The 17,130-nt window shown below is 34.3% G+C and overlaps 1 protein-coding gene across 5 annotated transcripts in view; it reads left to right on the top strand.

The window, feature by feature from the left end:
• Window positions 1-17,130, top strand: part of HSD17B4 (hydroxysteroid 17-beta dehydrogenase 4) — a 92,551-nt gene that overhangs the window by 35,704 nt on the left and 39,717 nt on the right. For all 5 annotated transcript variants that reach the window (XM_008991633.5, XM_035291032.3, XM_008991634.5 and 2 more), the window contains exons 9-14: window positions 1,439-1,530; window positions 3,873-3,897; window positions 5,437-5,565; window positions 8,157-8,260; window positions 10,596-10,832; window positions 13,544-13,595. In XM_008991633.5, coding sequence (XP_008989881.2) covers window positions 1,439-1,530; window positions 3,873-3,897; window positions 5,437-5,565; window positions 8,157-8,260; window positions 10,596-10,832; window positions 13,544-13,595 — 639 coding nt within the window. The remainder of the gene's footprint in view (window positions 1-1,438; window positions 1,531-3,872; window positions 3,898-5,436; window positions 5,566-8,156; window positions 8,261-10,595; window positions 10,833-13,543; window positions 13,596-17,130) is intronic.

The raw sequence follows: 17,130 nt of genomic DNA, 5'->3' as shown, positions 1-17,130 counted from the left end.
CCTTTACCATTCAGTTTTGCCAGTGGACATATGGAAAATTAGAGGAATGTTGCGTATTGAGATGAATGGGTATATAAGTTAATAATTTGTTTTATTGTGTAATTTGAGATGATTGGAGTTTTCCTCTGTTTTTTTCTTCATGCATATAATGAAAATTCGAAAACAGTGCCACTGGAATGCTTGTGTACTTGAGAGCTTTTAGAGGCTATAAAGTGAAGAGTTTTTGGAACTGCTTTTTAATTTACAGGGACTATATATACCAACTTTTTAACTTTAGCACATTAATACAAAATTGTATTTTGTCATTTCACACTTTTTGCATTTATTTGATCTTTCAGATAAAATTGTATGATATTTAAGGTGTTATATATAAGATACAAATTGTATCTCATTTGCGCCTTGGAAGAACTTGGTGGAATAGGAAGCGGAAGCGTTTAAATTACTAGCTTACTGATGAAAATACAGGCCCAGAAAAGTTGAATGATGGGCTCAAGTTCCTAAGTTGCTTACACAGCAGGGTCAGTACCAAAATCCAGGTCTTTGTGTTCCTTATGTAGTACCTTTCTGCTTCACGAACCTACTCACAGAAAGGGTGCAACGGGAAAGAGAAGATGGTTAAGGGCTACAAAAGTGAAATTAGATAGAAGGAATAAATTCTAGTATTTGATAGTACAATAGAAAAATTATAGTTAACTATAATTTGTTGTGTATTTCAAAATAGCTAGGAGAGAAGGTTTGTAGTGTTCTTAACACAAAGACAAGATAAATGTTTGAGTTGATGGATATACCAGTTACCTTGATTTGGTCATTACACATTGTATAAGGTATCAGATATATCATGTGTACCCCCAAAATATGTATAACTATTATATATTAATTTTTAAAAAGTTTTAAAAAAGTAAAGCATGTAATGGGAAAGTAGTTCTTATACTTTGTGTACTCATCAGTGATGTTTGCATGGTACATTTCAATCATTATCTGCCTACCCTGGTGGTCTAGTGGTTAGGATTCAGCAGTGTCAATAGTTACCTGCCATTACAATGGTCAAAGCTGTTTTGTGGTTTTCTAGATTCTTGTTAATAGCTGTGAGAATAAAATAGTTTTGGGAGTAAATGCTACTCAAGATTCTCGTGTTAAATACAGTTTTGCTCACCAATCTTTGGGCAATTCTAACTTTTCTTCTACTGAGCAGTATTAATATGTTACTCATCTTGGAAAGGTGTGTCTTGTACTTAAATTTTAGAAGCTTAAGAACTCTTTAGAAATGGCTTAGTTGAGATTCAAAAAAGTCTTTCCAAAACCTTAAATATTAGACTAGTTATGTACATACTAAGTTTGTTCTTATTTTAAAGGTCTCTGAGTTACCTATAATTTTATAAGCAAGAAATTCTTAGAAAGTAAAATGATTGATAAGATATGTGTATATTCTTTATTTCAGATCTCGTGGAAGCCCTGAAGCCAGAGTACGTGGCACCCCTTGTCCTTTGGCTTTGTCACGAGAGCTGTGAGGAGAATGGTGGCTTGTTTGAGGTATTTGCACCTTTCTGTTTTCTCTTACTAGTTTTCTCCAGTTGCTTACATTTGTGAAAATCTGCACCAGTGGACATCACTTGTGTATTTTTAAGTATTGTGTCTATGTTATAATTAAAAGTGTCGACTAATATCCTTTTTTTTGAAAGTAATAGCAACTTTATAAACTATTTTTTTACTACAAATGTAGTAAAATTCTACATTTGTAATATTCCTACTAAATGAAAATGTGGCTGGTTTGATGTGTTCAGTCAAAATGTGGGCTGTTTCACTATTTAAGAAGATAAATGATAAGGTGAAAAGATGAAGCTTGGAGTTTAGAGTCAACCAAGCCAGATTTTGAATTCTTACTCTGGGAATTGCTGCTTTGACCTTCCTGAGCTTTAGTTTTCTTGGGATTTCTTGTGACAACTACAAGTCATATTTTAAACTAATACATAGCACTCACCCGCCAATTTTAATTATCAATATAGCAGGAATTTCATCTTGTGTGATGGGTCAATAAATATAACATTATTTATTTTTACATAAAAAATAAACTTTTCTGTTTTTTTATTGCAAAGTTTTAAATGTTTATTATAAAAATCATAATCCACACATAATCCCATCATGTAGTGAGATCCATTGTTTACTACTTTGGTGAATGTTCTTTTAGACCTTTTAAAGCCAATTGATACATTTTTTGGTTATGCATTTGAGTTTGATCTCTTGTTTCTAGCCTAAACTGCTGTATATTAGACCCTGCCCCATTTTAAATTCTCTGTGGTAATAATGAACCTGTTGTATACAGAACCAGTTGTAAACCTGGCTCAATTTGAAGTGAAGGATAATTAGCTTATTTCATTTGAATGAAAAACTGATGGGTAAAGTAAGAAAAAAAACAGTCTACATATGTCTAAGCAGAGATGTGCACCTCTGCCTTCCTAATCACAGCCACTGAAGGTGAATCGTGGCACATTAGAGGCAGAAAGAACTTAACAACTCTGTTTCCTAGAAGAGGAAAATTTAATAATATCAAGCCATCTGTAATTCAAAACTTTGCCTGCCCTTCTTTTACCTCACTAAGGAATTTTTTAAAACTATTTATCTTTTACAATTATGTTTATTACTAAGTTTGTGAACAAAAAAATATGTGCTTTTTGTGAAAATTTCAAATATATAAGAACATAAAAAATAAAATAAAAATTGCCTACATTATTACTATCTAGAGAGAACTACTATTAATATTATTTTTGTATTTCCTTCCAGTCTTTTATTAGATATGTGTTTTATATTTTATTTTTATTAGATTTTGAGTCGGAGTCTCGCTCTGTTGCCCAGGCTGAAGTGCAGTGGCATGATCTTGGTTCATTGTAACCTCTGCCTGGTGATTCTTCTGCTTCAGCCTTCTGAGCTGGGATTACAGGCACTCACCACAAAGCCTGGCTAATTTTTGTATTTTTAGTAGAGATGGAAGTTTCACCATGTTGGTCAGACTGGTCTCGAACTCCTGACCTCAAATGATCTGCCTGCCTTGGCCTCCCAAAGTGCAAGGATTACAGACGTGAACTACCATGCCTGGCCTAGATATGTGTTTTATATACTCAGAAACGGACAATTGGGATCATGCTGCATATGAAGTCCTATATGTTGCTGTTTTCTTTTACTATGTTGTGAACGTTTTTAGTGAGGAACATTTGGCATGCATGATTGGCAGAATATCCTATGAATGTGCTTAACATCCTGACTTAAGCCTTGAAATTAAATTTCTACTTTTTGAAGTTCTGATAGGTATCTTGAGTGGCAGATACAAATATTTTTGGCTCACCTGGAGCAGTTGTTTTTAGCACCTGAGAGGAGCTTGTAGCTTATTACCTCATTTCCAAAATACAGTAAAAAAGTGATAGGTATTTTGCCTTTTATCAAAATCACTGCTGATTTGTCTAGTGTAACTATATCAAGGCAGCGTACAATTTATATTGTTTGCTTCATGGTAACCACATGAAATATGTACTGTCATTTTTATTTTACATTTGAGGAAACTTGGATTTAGGCAGGTTACATAATTTGGCCAGGGTAGTCAGACAAATTTGTGTCAAGGCTTAGTCTCTGACATCAGATTCGTTCTTTTCTGTTACATGCATTTCTACTTCATTGTGTTGTTTTATGTTTGTGCTCTGATAATGTGAACAGTGCAAAGTCATGGGGGCCAGGGGACTTTTATAGAGCTGTATTATTTTCATCTACAGTCATCTTGAATTTTAATACTCCTAGTAATGGTGCTGCTGCCTTTTTTTTAATTAAAAAATTGTATTAGTGATTTCACATTAGATGGTATAATGCTTTCCTCCTCTTTTTGGTAGGTTGGTGCAGGATGGATTGGAAAATGTAAGTCTCTCTCAGTTTTTGATTTGCATAAATTATTTCCATATCTTTAAACCTAAAACATTGCTATAGCAAAATAGGTATTTTAGAACATGGCGATTGTCCTTTAGTCCTGTGGCCCTTTCAAGACCCTATATTTTTCCTGTAGGCAGTCCTTATTCAGGACTTGTCCTGTCTTATTCAGAACTGGCTATTCCTTCAGACAATATATATTGATATTCATCCTCCCATGTCTCTGACTTCCCACATGCTTGTTCTTGCTGTTTCAGCAGAGAAGTGAGTGGGAGGGAGAGCTGTTTTGGAAAAGATGGGTTGAGCCTATTCTAGAGCAGCAGGCAAGTTCTCCAATTTTCCCATGTAATTATTTTCTTCCGTGGAGCATGATACATCAAAAGGAGTAAGGAATCACATTGGACAACTTTCTGGGACAGAAATTGCAGCTGATCTATGGGAATTATTCTGCTTTAGCCCAATAGTAAATTTACTTGGCTTCTACCTTCTCCTATCCCATCTCTTAAACCTTGTGAACTCCAAATTTGAGAATTGCTTTATGAAATTACAAAAAGTTGTGAAAATTCCTGTATCTAAACTTATATTTAGTTGGCTATGGGTATCAAAATTAATCCAATTAACTGAATCATTTAAAAGGTTGCTATCTCAGGAGGGCATTGCTCTAATAGTACAATATTTTTAGCACTAATGGCCATTTTCTTTAATGTTTAAAGTGGCTTATATTCTTCCAGCATTTTTGAGGGTCTTATTATATCCATTTAAAAAAGGAATATAAGGTTTTGCAATAAAAGCTATATCCAGTACTTTATTAATAGGAAAGCTATAGACGCAGGCATTTCTGTCATTCCCAAAGACAAATCTTCAGTTTAACAATCATCAATGTTTGACTATTATGTTTAAATATGGTTATTAGTAGTTATTTATTCCTCTGGTTTTTGAAGAGGAAACAATGTTAAAAATTCTCCTTATGCAGCAGTAACGGTTTTTATGAATCTGTGCATTCTACTGACTTCTTGTGGAAATAGAGGTAGAGCAAAGAGAAAGAAAGGGAGAATTATTTGGGGCCACCTGTTACAGTAATTTTTTGTTAACTGAAGTCTTTGACCTATTATTACCATTGGACTTCAGTATGCTAACTCAGCAAAGCTCTATTCTGTTATCTTCATTTTATAAACAAGAAGAATGACTTGTATTACTTGGGGAATCTGTGGTCATGAAGTCCATCTTTTGGTGTGATTATTATATAATTAAACTTTTTCACAGACATTATAACATTCTACCTTTAGTACTGTCTAGCGTAGACAGAAGAGAAATTTTTCCCTTTAGCTTCAAATTTTTCATTAAATTGACCTTATATTAATGGGTTTGTTAGGAAAAATTTATTTTAATGATTATAGTAAAATTCTTTAGGAGTTAGAATTCCTTTTTTTCTGAACTTTGTCTTAAAGTTAAAAAATGAAAGGGTTCTTACGCATCTTACTTTGTCTCTCAACTATATGCTCAGTATGTTAGTTTTGTTTCTATAACCAGTACGCTGGGAACGGACGCTTGGAGCCATTGTAAGACAAAAGAATCACCCAATGACTCCTGAGGCAGTGAAGGCTAACTGGAAGAAGATCTGTAACTTTGAGAATGCCAGCAAGCCTCAGAGTATCCAAGGTAAAGAGAGTTGCTGTCAGTTAGCCCTCACAGAGGCAGCAAGCATTTTCTTCTCTTATGGAATTATCTTCTATGTTAACTGTAATACTAAGATTATCTATAGCATATTTTCTGCTCTAGTAGGTATTAGAACTCTTCACATTTAAAGATATTTATGTTATTCTCACTGTCAGTTTTTCAGCTTTGTTATTATCCTGCTTTTTTGATTTATGTGTGATTAGGAGATGGATGTCATGTTTTCTCATTTGTGCTGAATGCACTTAACACCCTTGCTGATGGTTGGTTTCAAAGTCTTCCATTATCTGCCCATTTGCTCTCAATCTTACCATATTTTTCTTTCTCAAAAAGATTATTTCAGCCTTTTTAAAAATTTAGGCTTAGTTCTTTTCTGTTTAGTGCATAAATGTGGCTTTGTTTTAGCACTTCGTCTTCGCTACTGTTTCTTTGCTTTTCTAACATACTTCTACCTTTTCTCTCTTCTGGTAATCCTAACCCTTCTTTCGAAAAACTCAAGCCCCAAGTGTTCAACAAAACCTGCCCAGATAATCTAGGGTACATTGATCCTTCTGTTAGCCAAACTCCTACTACTTGAGCATCTAATTATAATTGCTCTCTACTTCTTTTGTTTCATGAATGTGTGATTTCTTAATTGCCTGCTAAGTTCCTTTGAGGCAGAGACTGTTTCTTGTATTTACTTCTTGTATATATTTGGTGTTAGCATAGTACTGAACTCATAGAAGAGACTTAATAATTGCTCATTAACTTCAATTGTTTAATCTCTTATGACATGCCACAGAACCAGATAACCAAATAAAAGTCAGGTTTTTTTTCTAGCATAACTCATATATGCATGTAATATATGAAATTTGAAATACTTGTCTGAAAAGATGAGTCAGAGTAAATTTATAGAAAAACATTTTTTTCCTCATCGTAGTATAATATTTAGAGTTTGATAGAACATATTTGAAAAATGACTATTCTGTTTTTTTCCTCCTTAATGATACTTTCTTACCTACTGGAATACTCAGTGAAGTTTTCATTATGCTTATTCTCAATCAGATGATATCATGATTGTTATGTCATAAGTGGTAATATTTTTGTATTTTATATTTAGACATTTGAGAAATTTATTCTATGAATGATAGTCACCAATCCATAAAAACAAGTGAAAGAAAAGAAGTATAGTTAAAAACTTTCCTCTGATATCTATCTCAAAAAGTATTTCTACCTCAAAAGTGTTAGATTTATTATAAAGCAAACTAATTGAATTATTATACGTAACTAATTATAAATGAAAAGGTAACTCTATTTGAAGCACAATTTAAAAAAATGATCTTTTCAGTAAGAGTTGACTTTCCAGAGCATTTATTCTAGTGTTTACATTTTACAGATGATGGAACTAAATCCCAGAAAAACTAAACTAGCCAGTGTTTGAGCCAACAAGTAATTTAAATTGTTTATCTCTGAAAGGAGTACTTTTAGCCTATACTAAGGTGCCTTCCAACTAAATAGCCTTCCCTCTAGGTAGCAATATGAATGGGATGGTAGGGGGATGAGTAATAGGCAAGAAACCTCTCTACTGGTGTCATTAGGAATGGCAGATATTTCTGGTCTTCTCAGACTGTATAGTTTATGTTTATGTTTTTTTTTCAGATGGAGTCTTGTTCCCAGGCTGGAGTGCAGTGGCATGATCTCAGCTCACTACAATCTCTGCCCCTTGGGTTCAAGTGATTCTCCCACCTCAATCTCCGAGTAGCTGGGATTATAGGCATGTGCCACCACGCCTGGCTAATTTTTGTATTTTTAGTAGAGACAGGGTTTCATCATGTTGGCTAGGCTGGTCTTGAACTCCTGACCTCAAGTGATCTGCCTGCCTTGGCCTCCCAAAGTGTTGGGATTACAGGTGTGAGCCACTGTGCCTGTCCTTGGTTATATTATTGTCTGGGTTCAGATTCTTATATCTCTAAGGTTTGTTAGAGAGGTCCCAGGGCCTTCAGAATATCTTGTGGATATGTGGATGCCTCATGAGCCTCCTTTATTAACCCTTTAGACCCCCAAAGCAGCAGCTTTTGATCCCTGTCTGGAGTCATTGATTGTGATGATAGTTTTCTCTGGAAGAATTTTTGGTACTATCTTTAGAGCTATTACAGAGAGATGGGGATGGGTGTGAGGAGATAATCTTGGCATTCTTTCAACTGAGGAGAATGGAAATCAGTTAAGAAGAGAAATCAGTGATCTCTCTACCAGACAAATTGCATGTCTATAGACAAGTATTCCTCTTTACAGGTTGTTAAAAGCTTAAAGACATTGGAAAGCTCAGAGCCCCTTAGAATCAGATAACTGGGGAAGGATATGCTAGACAATGTCTTGTTTTTCATTGAGGATGTCCATTTATTTTTGGCCTATTTCATTCTTTCACAGTTTTTTCCTGCAATAGCCTGACATCATACATTCAGAACTGTTGAGTGGCAATGGAGACTCTGTAGCGGGTTTGCTGAATGTTACAGGAATAATTATGTAGCATACTGTAACTCTTCTTAGTCACATCTTTAACAAAGCTTTATTTTTTTGTTTTTCATGTTTAATTTTAGAATCAACTGGCAGTATAATTGAAGTTCTAAGTAAAATAGATTCAGAAGGAGGAATTTCAGCAAATCATACTAGTCATGCAACATCTACAGCAACATCAGGATTTGTAAGTGGGGAAAAAACCTAAAGCTTTTGCCTTCTCTGGAGACTTTTTTACCCTTCCTCCCTCCCTGCTTTCTTCCTCCCCCACTGCTTTCTTTCTTCTTTTGGTTACAGTTACTTTCTTTCAGTTTTTAATAATGGAGAGAAGCAGTGCAGAGATAATTTAAAATAGAGGATTTATTCAGACATCATTACTTATTGACTTTATAACATACAGCCTGATTTCAACATACAGAGAATTCAGGACAGTTGAGCCACATGAAGAGATGGCTGAAGATGAATTCTAACACTGTCCAGGGCACTTTATTTGTCTTTTTAATTCCTCGTTTTCCATCTCTTAGATTTCTCTGGACTGTACTATGCGTTTCTTTTCCCTAATGGGAAAGGAGATCAGAGCAATTGGTTATCAGTTTCCAAGGTTTTTCCTAGTAGCCGAGTGGGGCTTGAAGAATGGAGGTAACCCACTCAACTTCTTCCCCTGATTGGAAACAGAACTGCTGAAAGCTTATCAGGAACTTTTCAGAGGGATACTCCTTACTTGCATATAATTTTTGGGAGGCTCCATTTGGGGGGTGTAGTGAATCAAGTTAGTTGCCTGCATGGTTGTTAGCCAACCTCGTTTTTACCCACTGCAGTGCTGTTTGGAAATTGACTCAGGGAGGTACTAGATGGAAGAGGAGGAAAGGGATTACCTCAACTGTTGATAAAAATGGCTTGAGGCTAAACTGATATCTAGTCCTGATATCTGGATATCAGGCCTGTCTGCCTTCCATAGTTCATAGTTCTTTATATCTTTAAGGATAGATATGAATTGATTTTAAGTAGATTTGAGTTGTGTGGGAATTTGTGTGTGGGAGGGGAGACTATGACACCACGACTTCTGAAGGTTATGCTATGCGCTCCCTGTTCTTCCTTGAGTTTTTTACCCCTTTACCTAACATACAAAAGGCTTTATACCTCTGTTGAAAATGCCTATAATCAGCAATTTTGTTTGAAATGTAAATAATTTTGAAACTTTTTTCACATACAAAAATTATTTTCTAAGCTATTAATTTATTGCTAAATAAGTGATAATAAAACTATATAAAATATATACTATTAATAGAATTTGAGTGAACATAAGCTCAAATATTAAACTTTTTCGTTTTCAGTACAGTTAGACAAATTTTTTTTTGACTATCAATAATTCTACTTTAGTGTGTGTTATTATTAAGTGGTAAGATTTTCTAGCTTTTTAGAAAAGGATATCTATTTTAGTGGCTCTTTGGGGTCATTTCTCTTAAGGGAAGCACTGATACTATATTTTAGAACAATTTCAACATGGCTGTAAGTAAAATATAACAATTGTGGTTATAGCTCCTGTGAAATTTGCCTATTTACTCTCTCCTCTTTGTATCCTTTCTTAAAAAAATTGTACTGGATAAATAGGAAGAAGTAAGTCATTTGCCATATTAGATTCTGGTGTTTTGTAACCTATGGTAGGCATAGTAATAAAGAAAATTAAAATTCTGATTTTTAAGCCTGAGAATATGGTCAATATGTAAATGAGATTTTTAGCTTAAAATAAGGGTTGGCAAACCTTTTTGATGAAGGAAGGACCATGTAATAAATATTTTAGGCTTTGTGGGCTACACATAGTGCTTCTATTACATATTCTTTCTGTTTTTCTTATTTTTAATCAACCTGTATAAACCATTTAGTCCTTGTTTACCAACTTCTAATTTAGAATAAATATGATTGAAAATTGGACATTATTCTTTTATAACCTAATATATACTTGTTAACTATGCATGTTATCACTAAATAGAAAAAGACAACATTCAGTTAGACAAAGGATATTCCTGGGAATATACTGGGAAGGAAATTCAAGTTAAATTTTATTTTACTTAAAAACATTATGAGGCAGTCAAATTTACATGCATTAAGCAATGTTTTTTGCTCATCTGTTTACAGTGTATTTTATACATTAGATTGTATGAGCAATTTACTGTCCTTAGTAATAAATTCATTATTTTTTGAATTTTTGTGTAGCTAATAGTTGCTGAATTAGAGTCAGGAAAGTTGAATAGGAGGCATACTATTAGCAAGAAGCAAGCAATAAAAAAGTTATTATCTATAAATGAAGTTCTTTTCTACACATTATCTAATTAGTTTTCATTTAAAAAAATTTCAAAAATAATTACAATAATTATGCTCCATCAAATTCACTGACATTTTGTTCCTATCTATTCAAAAGCAAAACTAGGTATGTAAGAAGTTATTAGTTTTGGAAATTTAAAATTTCAAGGATTTGACAAAAATATCAATGAAAGAAATTACTTTTTAAAACTGTCCTGTAGGCTGGAGCTGTCGGCCAGAAGCTCCCTTCATTTTCTTCTGCTTATACGGAACTGGAAGCTATTATGTACGCCCTTGGAGTGGGAGCATCAATCAAGGATCCAAAAGATTTGAAATTTGTTTATGAAGGAAGTTCTGATTTCTCCTGTTTGCCCACCTTCGGAGTTATCATAGGTCAGAAATCTATAATGGGTGGAGGATTAGCAGAAATTCCTGGGCTTTCAATCAACTTTGCAAAGGTATGCCCAATAAGAAACCTTTATTTTGCTTTTCTTCAATTTTTGTAAATACTAATTATAAATGTTATATTTTACATGTATGTGTGTAGTGTGTGTATATATATTTATATAATTATTTATGGTGGTTCAAGAGTAAACATTTAGCATATCTTTTTAAGAATAAAAGAGCAGAGAGTTAGTTTAAAATGCCAGCAAAAAGAAGAAAGTAACGAGTATGTGTAGTCCCATAATCTTGACATGATGTTATTTATCTTCTCTCTGCCATTTACTTGGTACTTGACCAAGGGTAAGTATCATCTCTAGGCTTCAGTTTTCTTTTTTTTTTTTTGAGATGGAGTTTTGCTCTTGTTACCCAGGCTGGAGTGCAATGGCGCAATCTCGGCTCACTGCAACCTCCGCCTGCTGGGTTCAGGCAGTTCTCCTGCCTCAGCCTCCCGAGTAGCTGGGATTACAGGCACGTGCCACCACGCCCAGAAATTTTTTTTGTATTTTTAGTAGAGACAGGGTTTCACCATGTTGACCAGGATGGTCTCGATCTCTTGACCTCGTGATCCACCCGCCTCGGCCTCCCAAAGTGCTGGGATTACAGGCTTGAGCCACTGTGCCCGGTCCAGTTTTCTTATCTATAAAATGGATATGATAATCCTCACCTCATGACAGTGGTGAAGAAGCAATCCAGGGAGGAATAGTTAAAGCAAATAGCACATACTTGGTTTATTTTTGGAACAGTAAGGGGGGCAGCATAGCTGTCAGGGGGCAATGGTAGGAGAAGGCCATGGAGTAATTGTAAAGCTATCAGTGTATACTCTGATGAACACGGGAAGCCATTTGTTAATCTGAGCTGAGTAGTGACATGATCTGGGTATGTTCACTCACTGGCTCAAGCTTGCTGCTGTTGGAGAATAGGTTATATGGGAGCCAAAGTGGAGAAACCACTTAAGAGTCTATTATAATAATACAAGTAAAAGTGCTGCATGTGAAGGTTAGAAAAGAGGAGTCAAGGGATGAGCTATGTATATATATATAATGATGTGGGCATATATATACTTTGCATATAATTATACAATACACATCTATATGCAATATATAATATATATAGTATATTTAATATGTATAGTAGTTACATATAGCATTATGTATAATTTATAGATACACATTTATTTTAAGGTGTGGTGGATTAGGTGTTGGTTTCAGATATGTTTGAGATGGCTGTTATACATTTAAGTGGAGATGTAAGATGGACAGTTGAATATATGAGTCTGGAGTTCAGGGAGAGTTCTGACTGGGTCCTTAGCATTTAGGTGGTATTTAAAGACTGGAGATTAGATGAAGTCATCTATTATATGACTGTAAGTAAAGAAGGGGCCTGAGTTTAGAGGCCCTCCAATGTTGAGAGGGTGAAGAGATGCAGAGGAACTAGCAAAAAGAGACTGAGCAGGAATGGTTGGTGAGGTATGAGGAGTGTCAGGAGAACGTGATATTTGAGAAGCCAAATGAAGAAAGTGGTTCAAGGGAGGAGTGAACAATGGTGAGAAGTTCTTTGACATAGGGTATATTTTATTTCTTGGAGTAAGGTTCAGGTTATGAGCCTGGCAATAATTTTTGAATCATGGAGCTGTGTGAGCTTCTATCTGTAACTTTGACAGATTAAAGAACCTATTTACTGGTGGATCAGTTAGCCCATTGGTGCTGTGAGTTGATGGCCACTTATTTTATTAGAATGTTTCATGAAGTTGGGAGGAAGGCAAGAAATATGTGCTGGGTAGTTTGGTGTTTCATTCATACTCCCATGGTTAGTTGCTAAATACTTTAACAATGTTAGTGTAAAAAATCAAAACGTTTCAAAATCCCCCCTAACAATTGGAAATTTTAAATGGTGTTCATACATCTTGGAACTTGAATCCTGACCTTTTTAATCTTGAGTTTTTTCAGGCTATATGACACAGTAAGCCCAACCTCATTTGTCTTCCTGTCAACCACCTCCCCTTCTTTTTTTGTTACCCTTTTGGGTTTCTGAGGAAGACTGGGAAACCGTCCCTCTGTAGTGAAGTGGGGTCATTTGTGTGTATGCCTCAGGTTTTGGTTTTCCTTTCCTGTTATTTTCCTACATACCTTGGTGCATTCCTCCTTTGATACATTGAGGTTAAGTGGCTATTAAGTTACACAGTGTCCTTAGTATCTATTCTGTAAGTAGTTTACAAAGTATTACAAGAAAGGGATATTCACATTGACAGTGCTTTCATTTTGAACATAGTTGTAAGATTTTTCTTTGTGTTTTAGTTGTGTCATTTGTATTTGGTGTGTGTGACCTGAAATTACTAGCACTGTCCCATTTGTTCATTTTTATTCAGTGAATATTTATTGAATGTCCAATATGTTCCAGGCACTGTTATAAGTTCTGGGAATACAGCCTAGTTTATTGTCTCTTGACAAATAATATGTGATTAACAGTCAACAAGGCTCTATGAATGCCAAGAAAGAACACAAATATATCTTCTCTGCTCCAGAAGAGCTGACTGTCTTTAGATTGGGGGATTGATTACTTTTGAATCACATGATTAAGAAGAAGCCAAGCGAAGATAGATAACTTGGGGAGAGATGTGAGCCTATGGACAGTAGAATGTCACTTGCAAGTAACAGTGTAGCCACAGGCAGAACCTATGGAGCAAGAAAGTTTGTTTGCTAATAAAATTTTGTTTACCCTCACATAGGTTCTTCATGGAGAGCAATACTTGGAGTTATATAAACCACTTCCCAGAGCAGGTGAGTTATTGATATACTAATTCCCTAATACCATACTTTCATTTTCTGATTAACCTTCTAAACAGCATCAATGTGTTAAACTGGTGTAGAGTGACCTAATAAAACATATGACAAATTATTATGTGTATGTGAACCATCAGAGTAGATTGATGTTAACTAATACGTGTTTTGGTCACTGTAAGCTTTGTCCTTCAGTAGTCTTAAAAATTCATTTCATAATATATATTTGTTGATGTATGTGTTATTAACAACTGAAAGGAACATTGTGTTTGTGCTCTAAACTTATTGACAATGTATAATCCATTATGATTCTTATGATTATTCTTTATTCTTTTTTCAGGTATTTATCTTAATACTGATTTTTCATATCTTTTAAAGTTAAAAGATACAGAATTTCTCATAATTCTTTTTTTTCTGTTTTGTTTTGAAGAAAATAAAATGAAGTCTGCCTTAATAATCATTTTTACTTTTCTTAATAATCTTATTTGTTTAGTAAATCTTTTTACTTTTTTTACTATAATTTGATATATTTCTCTCCTTTGATGTTGTCTAATTACATACTGTCATATAAGGTGGTAGAATACAAAAAGGAATGTTTTATTAATATTTATCATTTCACATTATGAATTGTAGAGGTCAACAAGTAGCTAGAATCCTACTTGAATATATTTCTTAAACCTTTTTATTTTTCTAAAAAATGTATGAGATTTTTATTGCTTGAAGCTTAATAGCTTTATTTCAGTGTAAGTATTATAGCGTAAGTTTTCAAAAACAGTGTAAGTATTATAGCATAAATTTTCTTTTTTTGTCTGAAACAGTATACTTTGGGTAATTGTGCATTAAACAAATATCTGCTGGATACCTAGTATTTGCAAGGCACACTGTTAGGTAATTTTCTAAACTGGCTGCATATCAAAATCACCTGAGTTATTACATTATATTACCTGTTAATTCTGAAAGCCGACACTGGAAATCGCGTGTGTGTGTGTGTGTGCATGTGTGCATATATGTATGTATGTATGTATATGGTAGGGTAGTGGTGTTGGTGACAGTGGCTAGGAAGCTCCTTACATGTTTCATATATAACCAGCCTGATGGATTCCCTTGGAAACCATTGTTATAAGGGAAGTAGAAATGTATAAGATAGGTTTCTGCCTTTAGGGATTTTAAAATATGGAAAGAGAGATTAGATGTATACTCCAGAATGATTATAACTGAACAGTGATATGAATAAGGAGGTATGGAGAATAACTCTTACATTTTTTTTTTTTACCTCCTTAGCCTCAAGTTACATTTCTCATGAATTATTTTTCCCCAGTAGAACCTGTGCATTTTCTTTAAGTAGTTTTAAAATTTACTGTCTAGTAAATGTGAATGTTCAAAATATGAGATACCTGTGGTTTGGAACCTTTTAAACTGCAGAAAACCATGGTCAAGACTACTGTTTATAATCTGTTACTGTTTATAAAACACCAATTGTTAAGATAGAGGGCGTCAAGCATCAGGAGACTGATATCAGCATCTCTTAATGGCTCGTTTGTTGGTTGTAGTGGTAGTGTCATAGGCTGACTTACCTTCATCATGTTAAAAATAACCACTAGTTGGAGTGAAGGAAACCTCACACCAGTGCTTTCTTTTATTATTTAAAAAAATAATTTCAACTTTTATTTTAGATTCAGGAGGTACCTGTGCAGATTTGTTACAAGGGAATATTGTGTGATGCTGAGGTTTGGGATATGAGTGATCCCATCACTCAGGTAGTGAGCATAGTATCCAATATGTAGTTTTCAGCTCTTGCTGTCCCTGCTCTAGTAGTCCCCCATTGTCTCTTGTTCCCATCTTTATGTCCATATGTACCCAGAGTTCAGCTCCCACTCACATGAGAACATGTGGTATTTGTTTTTTTGTTTGTACATTAATTTGCTTAGGATAGTGACCTCTAACTGCATCCATGTTGCTGTGGAGCACATGACTTTGTTCCTTTTCATTGAATGTGTAGTATTCCATGGTATGTATATATGTACTATATTTTATTTATCCTTTCCACCATTTTGGAGCACCTAGATCGATTCTATGTCTTTCCTATTGTGAATAGTGCTACAACAAATGTATGAGTGCATGTGTCTTTTTGGTGGAATGATTTCTTTTCCTTTGGGTATATATCCAGTAGTGGGATTGCTGGGTCAAATGATAGTTCTCAGTTCTTTGAGAAATCTCCAAACTGCTTTTCATGGTAGCTGAACTAATTTACATTCTTATCAACAGTGTATAAACGTTCTCTTTTATCTGCATTCTCATCAGCATCTGTTATTTTTTGACTTTTCATCATAGCCATTCTGACTGATGTGAAATGGTATCTCATTGTGGTTTTGATTTGCATTTCTCTGATGATTAGTGATGTGAAGCATTTTTTTAATGTTTGTTGGTGGCTTGTATGTCTTCTGGGAAGCATCTGTTGATGTCTTTTACCCATTTCTTAATGGGATTCTTTGTCTTTTGCTTGTTGAATTATGTTTCTTATAGATTCTAGTTATTAGACTTATGTTGGATGCATAATTTGAGAATATTTTCTCCCATTTTTTAGGTTATCTGTTTACGCTGTTCATCGTTTAATTAGGTCTTCCTTGTTAATCTGCGTTTTCTTGTAATTGCTTTTGATGATGTAGCCATAAATTATTTCCTAAGACTGATGTCCACAATGGTATTTCCTAGGTTTTATTCTAGGATTTTAATAGTTGAGGTCTTACATCTAGATATTTAATCCATCTCAAGTTAATTTTTGTATGTGATGAAAGGTGGGAGTATAGTTTCATTTTTCTATGTATGGCTAGCCAGTTATCCTAGAACCATTAATTGAATAGGGAGGCCTTTCCCCATTCCCTATGTTTGTCAACTTTGTCAGAGGTCAGATGGTTATAGGTGTGTGGCTTTACTTCTGGGTTCTCTTTTGTTTTCCTTTGGTCTTTTCTTGTACCAGTACCATGCTGTTTTGGTTACTGTAGTTTTATAGTAGTTTCAAGTCAGATAATGTCATACTTCCAGCTTTTTTTTTTTTTTTTTTTTTTTTTTTTACTTAGGATTGCTTTGAGTATTTTGGCTCTTTTTGGTATCATATGAATTTCAGAATAGTTTTTTTTCTAATTTTGTAAAAAATGACATTTGTAGTTTTATGGCAACTGTGTCGAATCTACAGATTGCTTTGAGCAGTATGACCATTTTAACAATATTGATTCTTTTAGCTCATGAGTATGGAATGTTTTTCCATTTGTTTCTGTCATCTGGTGATTTCTTTCAGCACTGTTTTATAGTTCTCCTTGTAGATATATTTTACCACCTTGGTTAGATGTATTCCTAGGCATTTTATTTTTTTGTGGTTATTGTAAATGAGATTGCATTCTTGATTTGGCTCTCAGAGTGAATATCATTGGTGTATAAAATGATACTTTTTTTTGTTCATTGGTTTTATATTCTGAAACTTTGCCTAAGTCATTATCAGTTCTAGGAATCTTTTGGTAGATGGACTCTTTAGTATTTT

Source organism: Callithrix jacchus, chromosome 2 (genome assembly GCF_049354715.1).
Source record: "Callithrix jacchus isolate 240 chromosome 2, calJac240_pri, whole genome shotgun sequence".
Classification (NCBI taxonomy): domain Eukaryota; kingdom Metazoa; phylum Chordata; class Mammalia; order Primates; family Cebidae; genus Callithrix; species Callithrix jacchus.
This window is presented reverse-complemented; position numbering and strand designations above follow the sequence as displayed.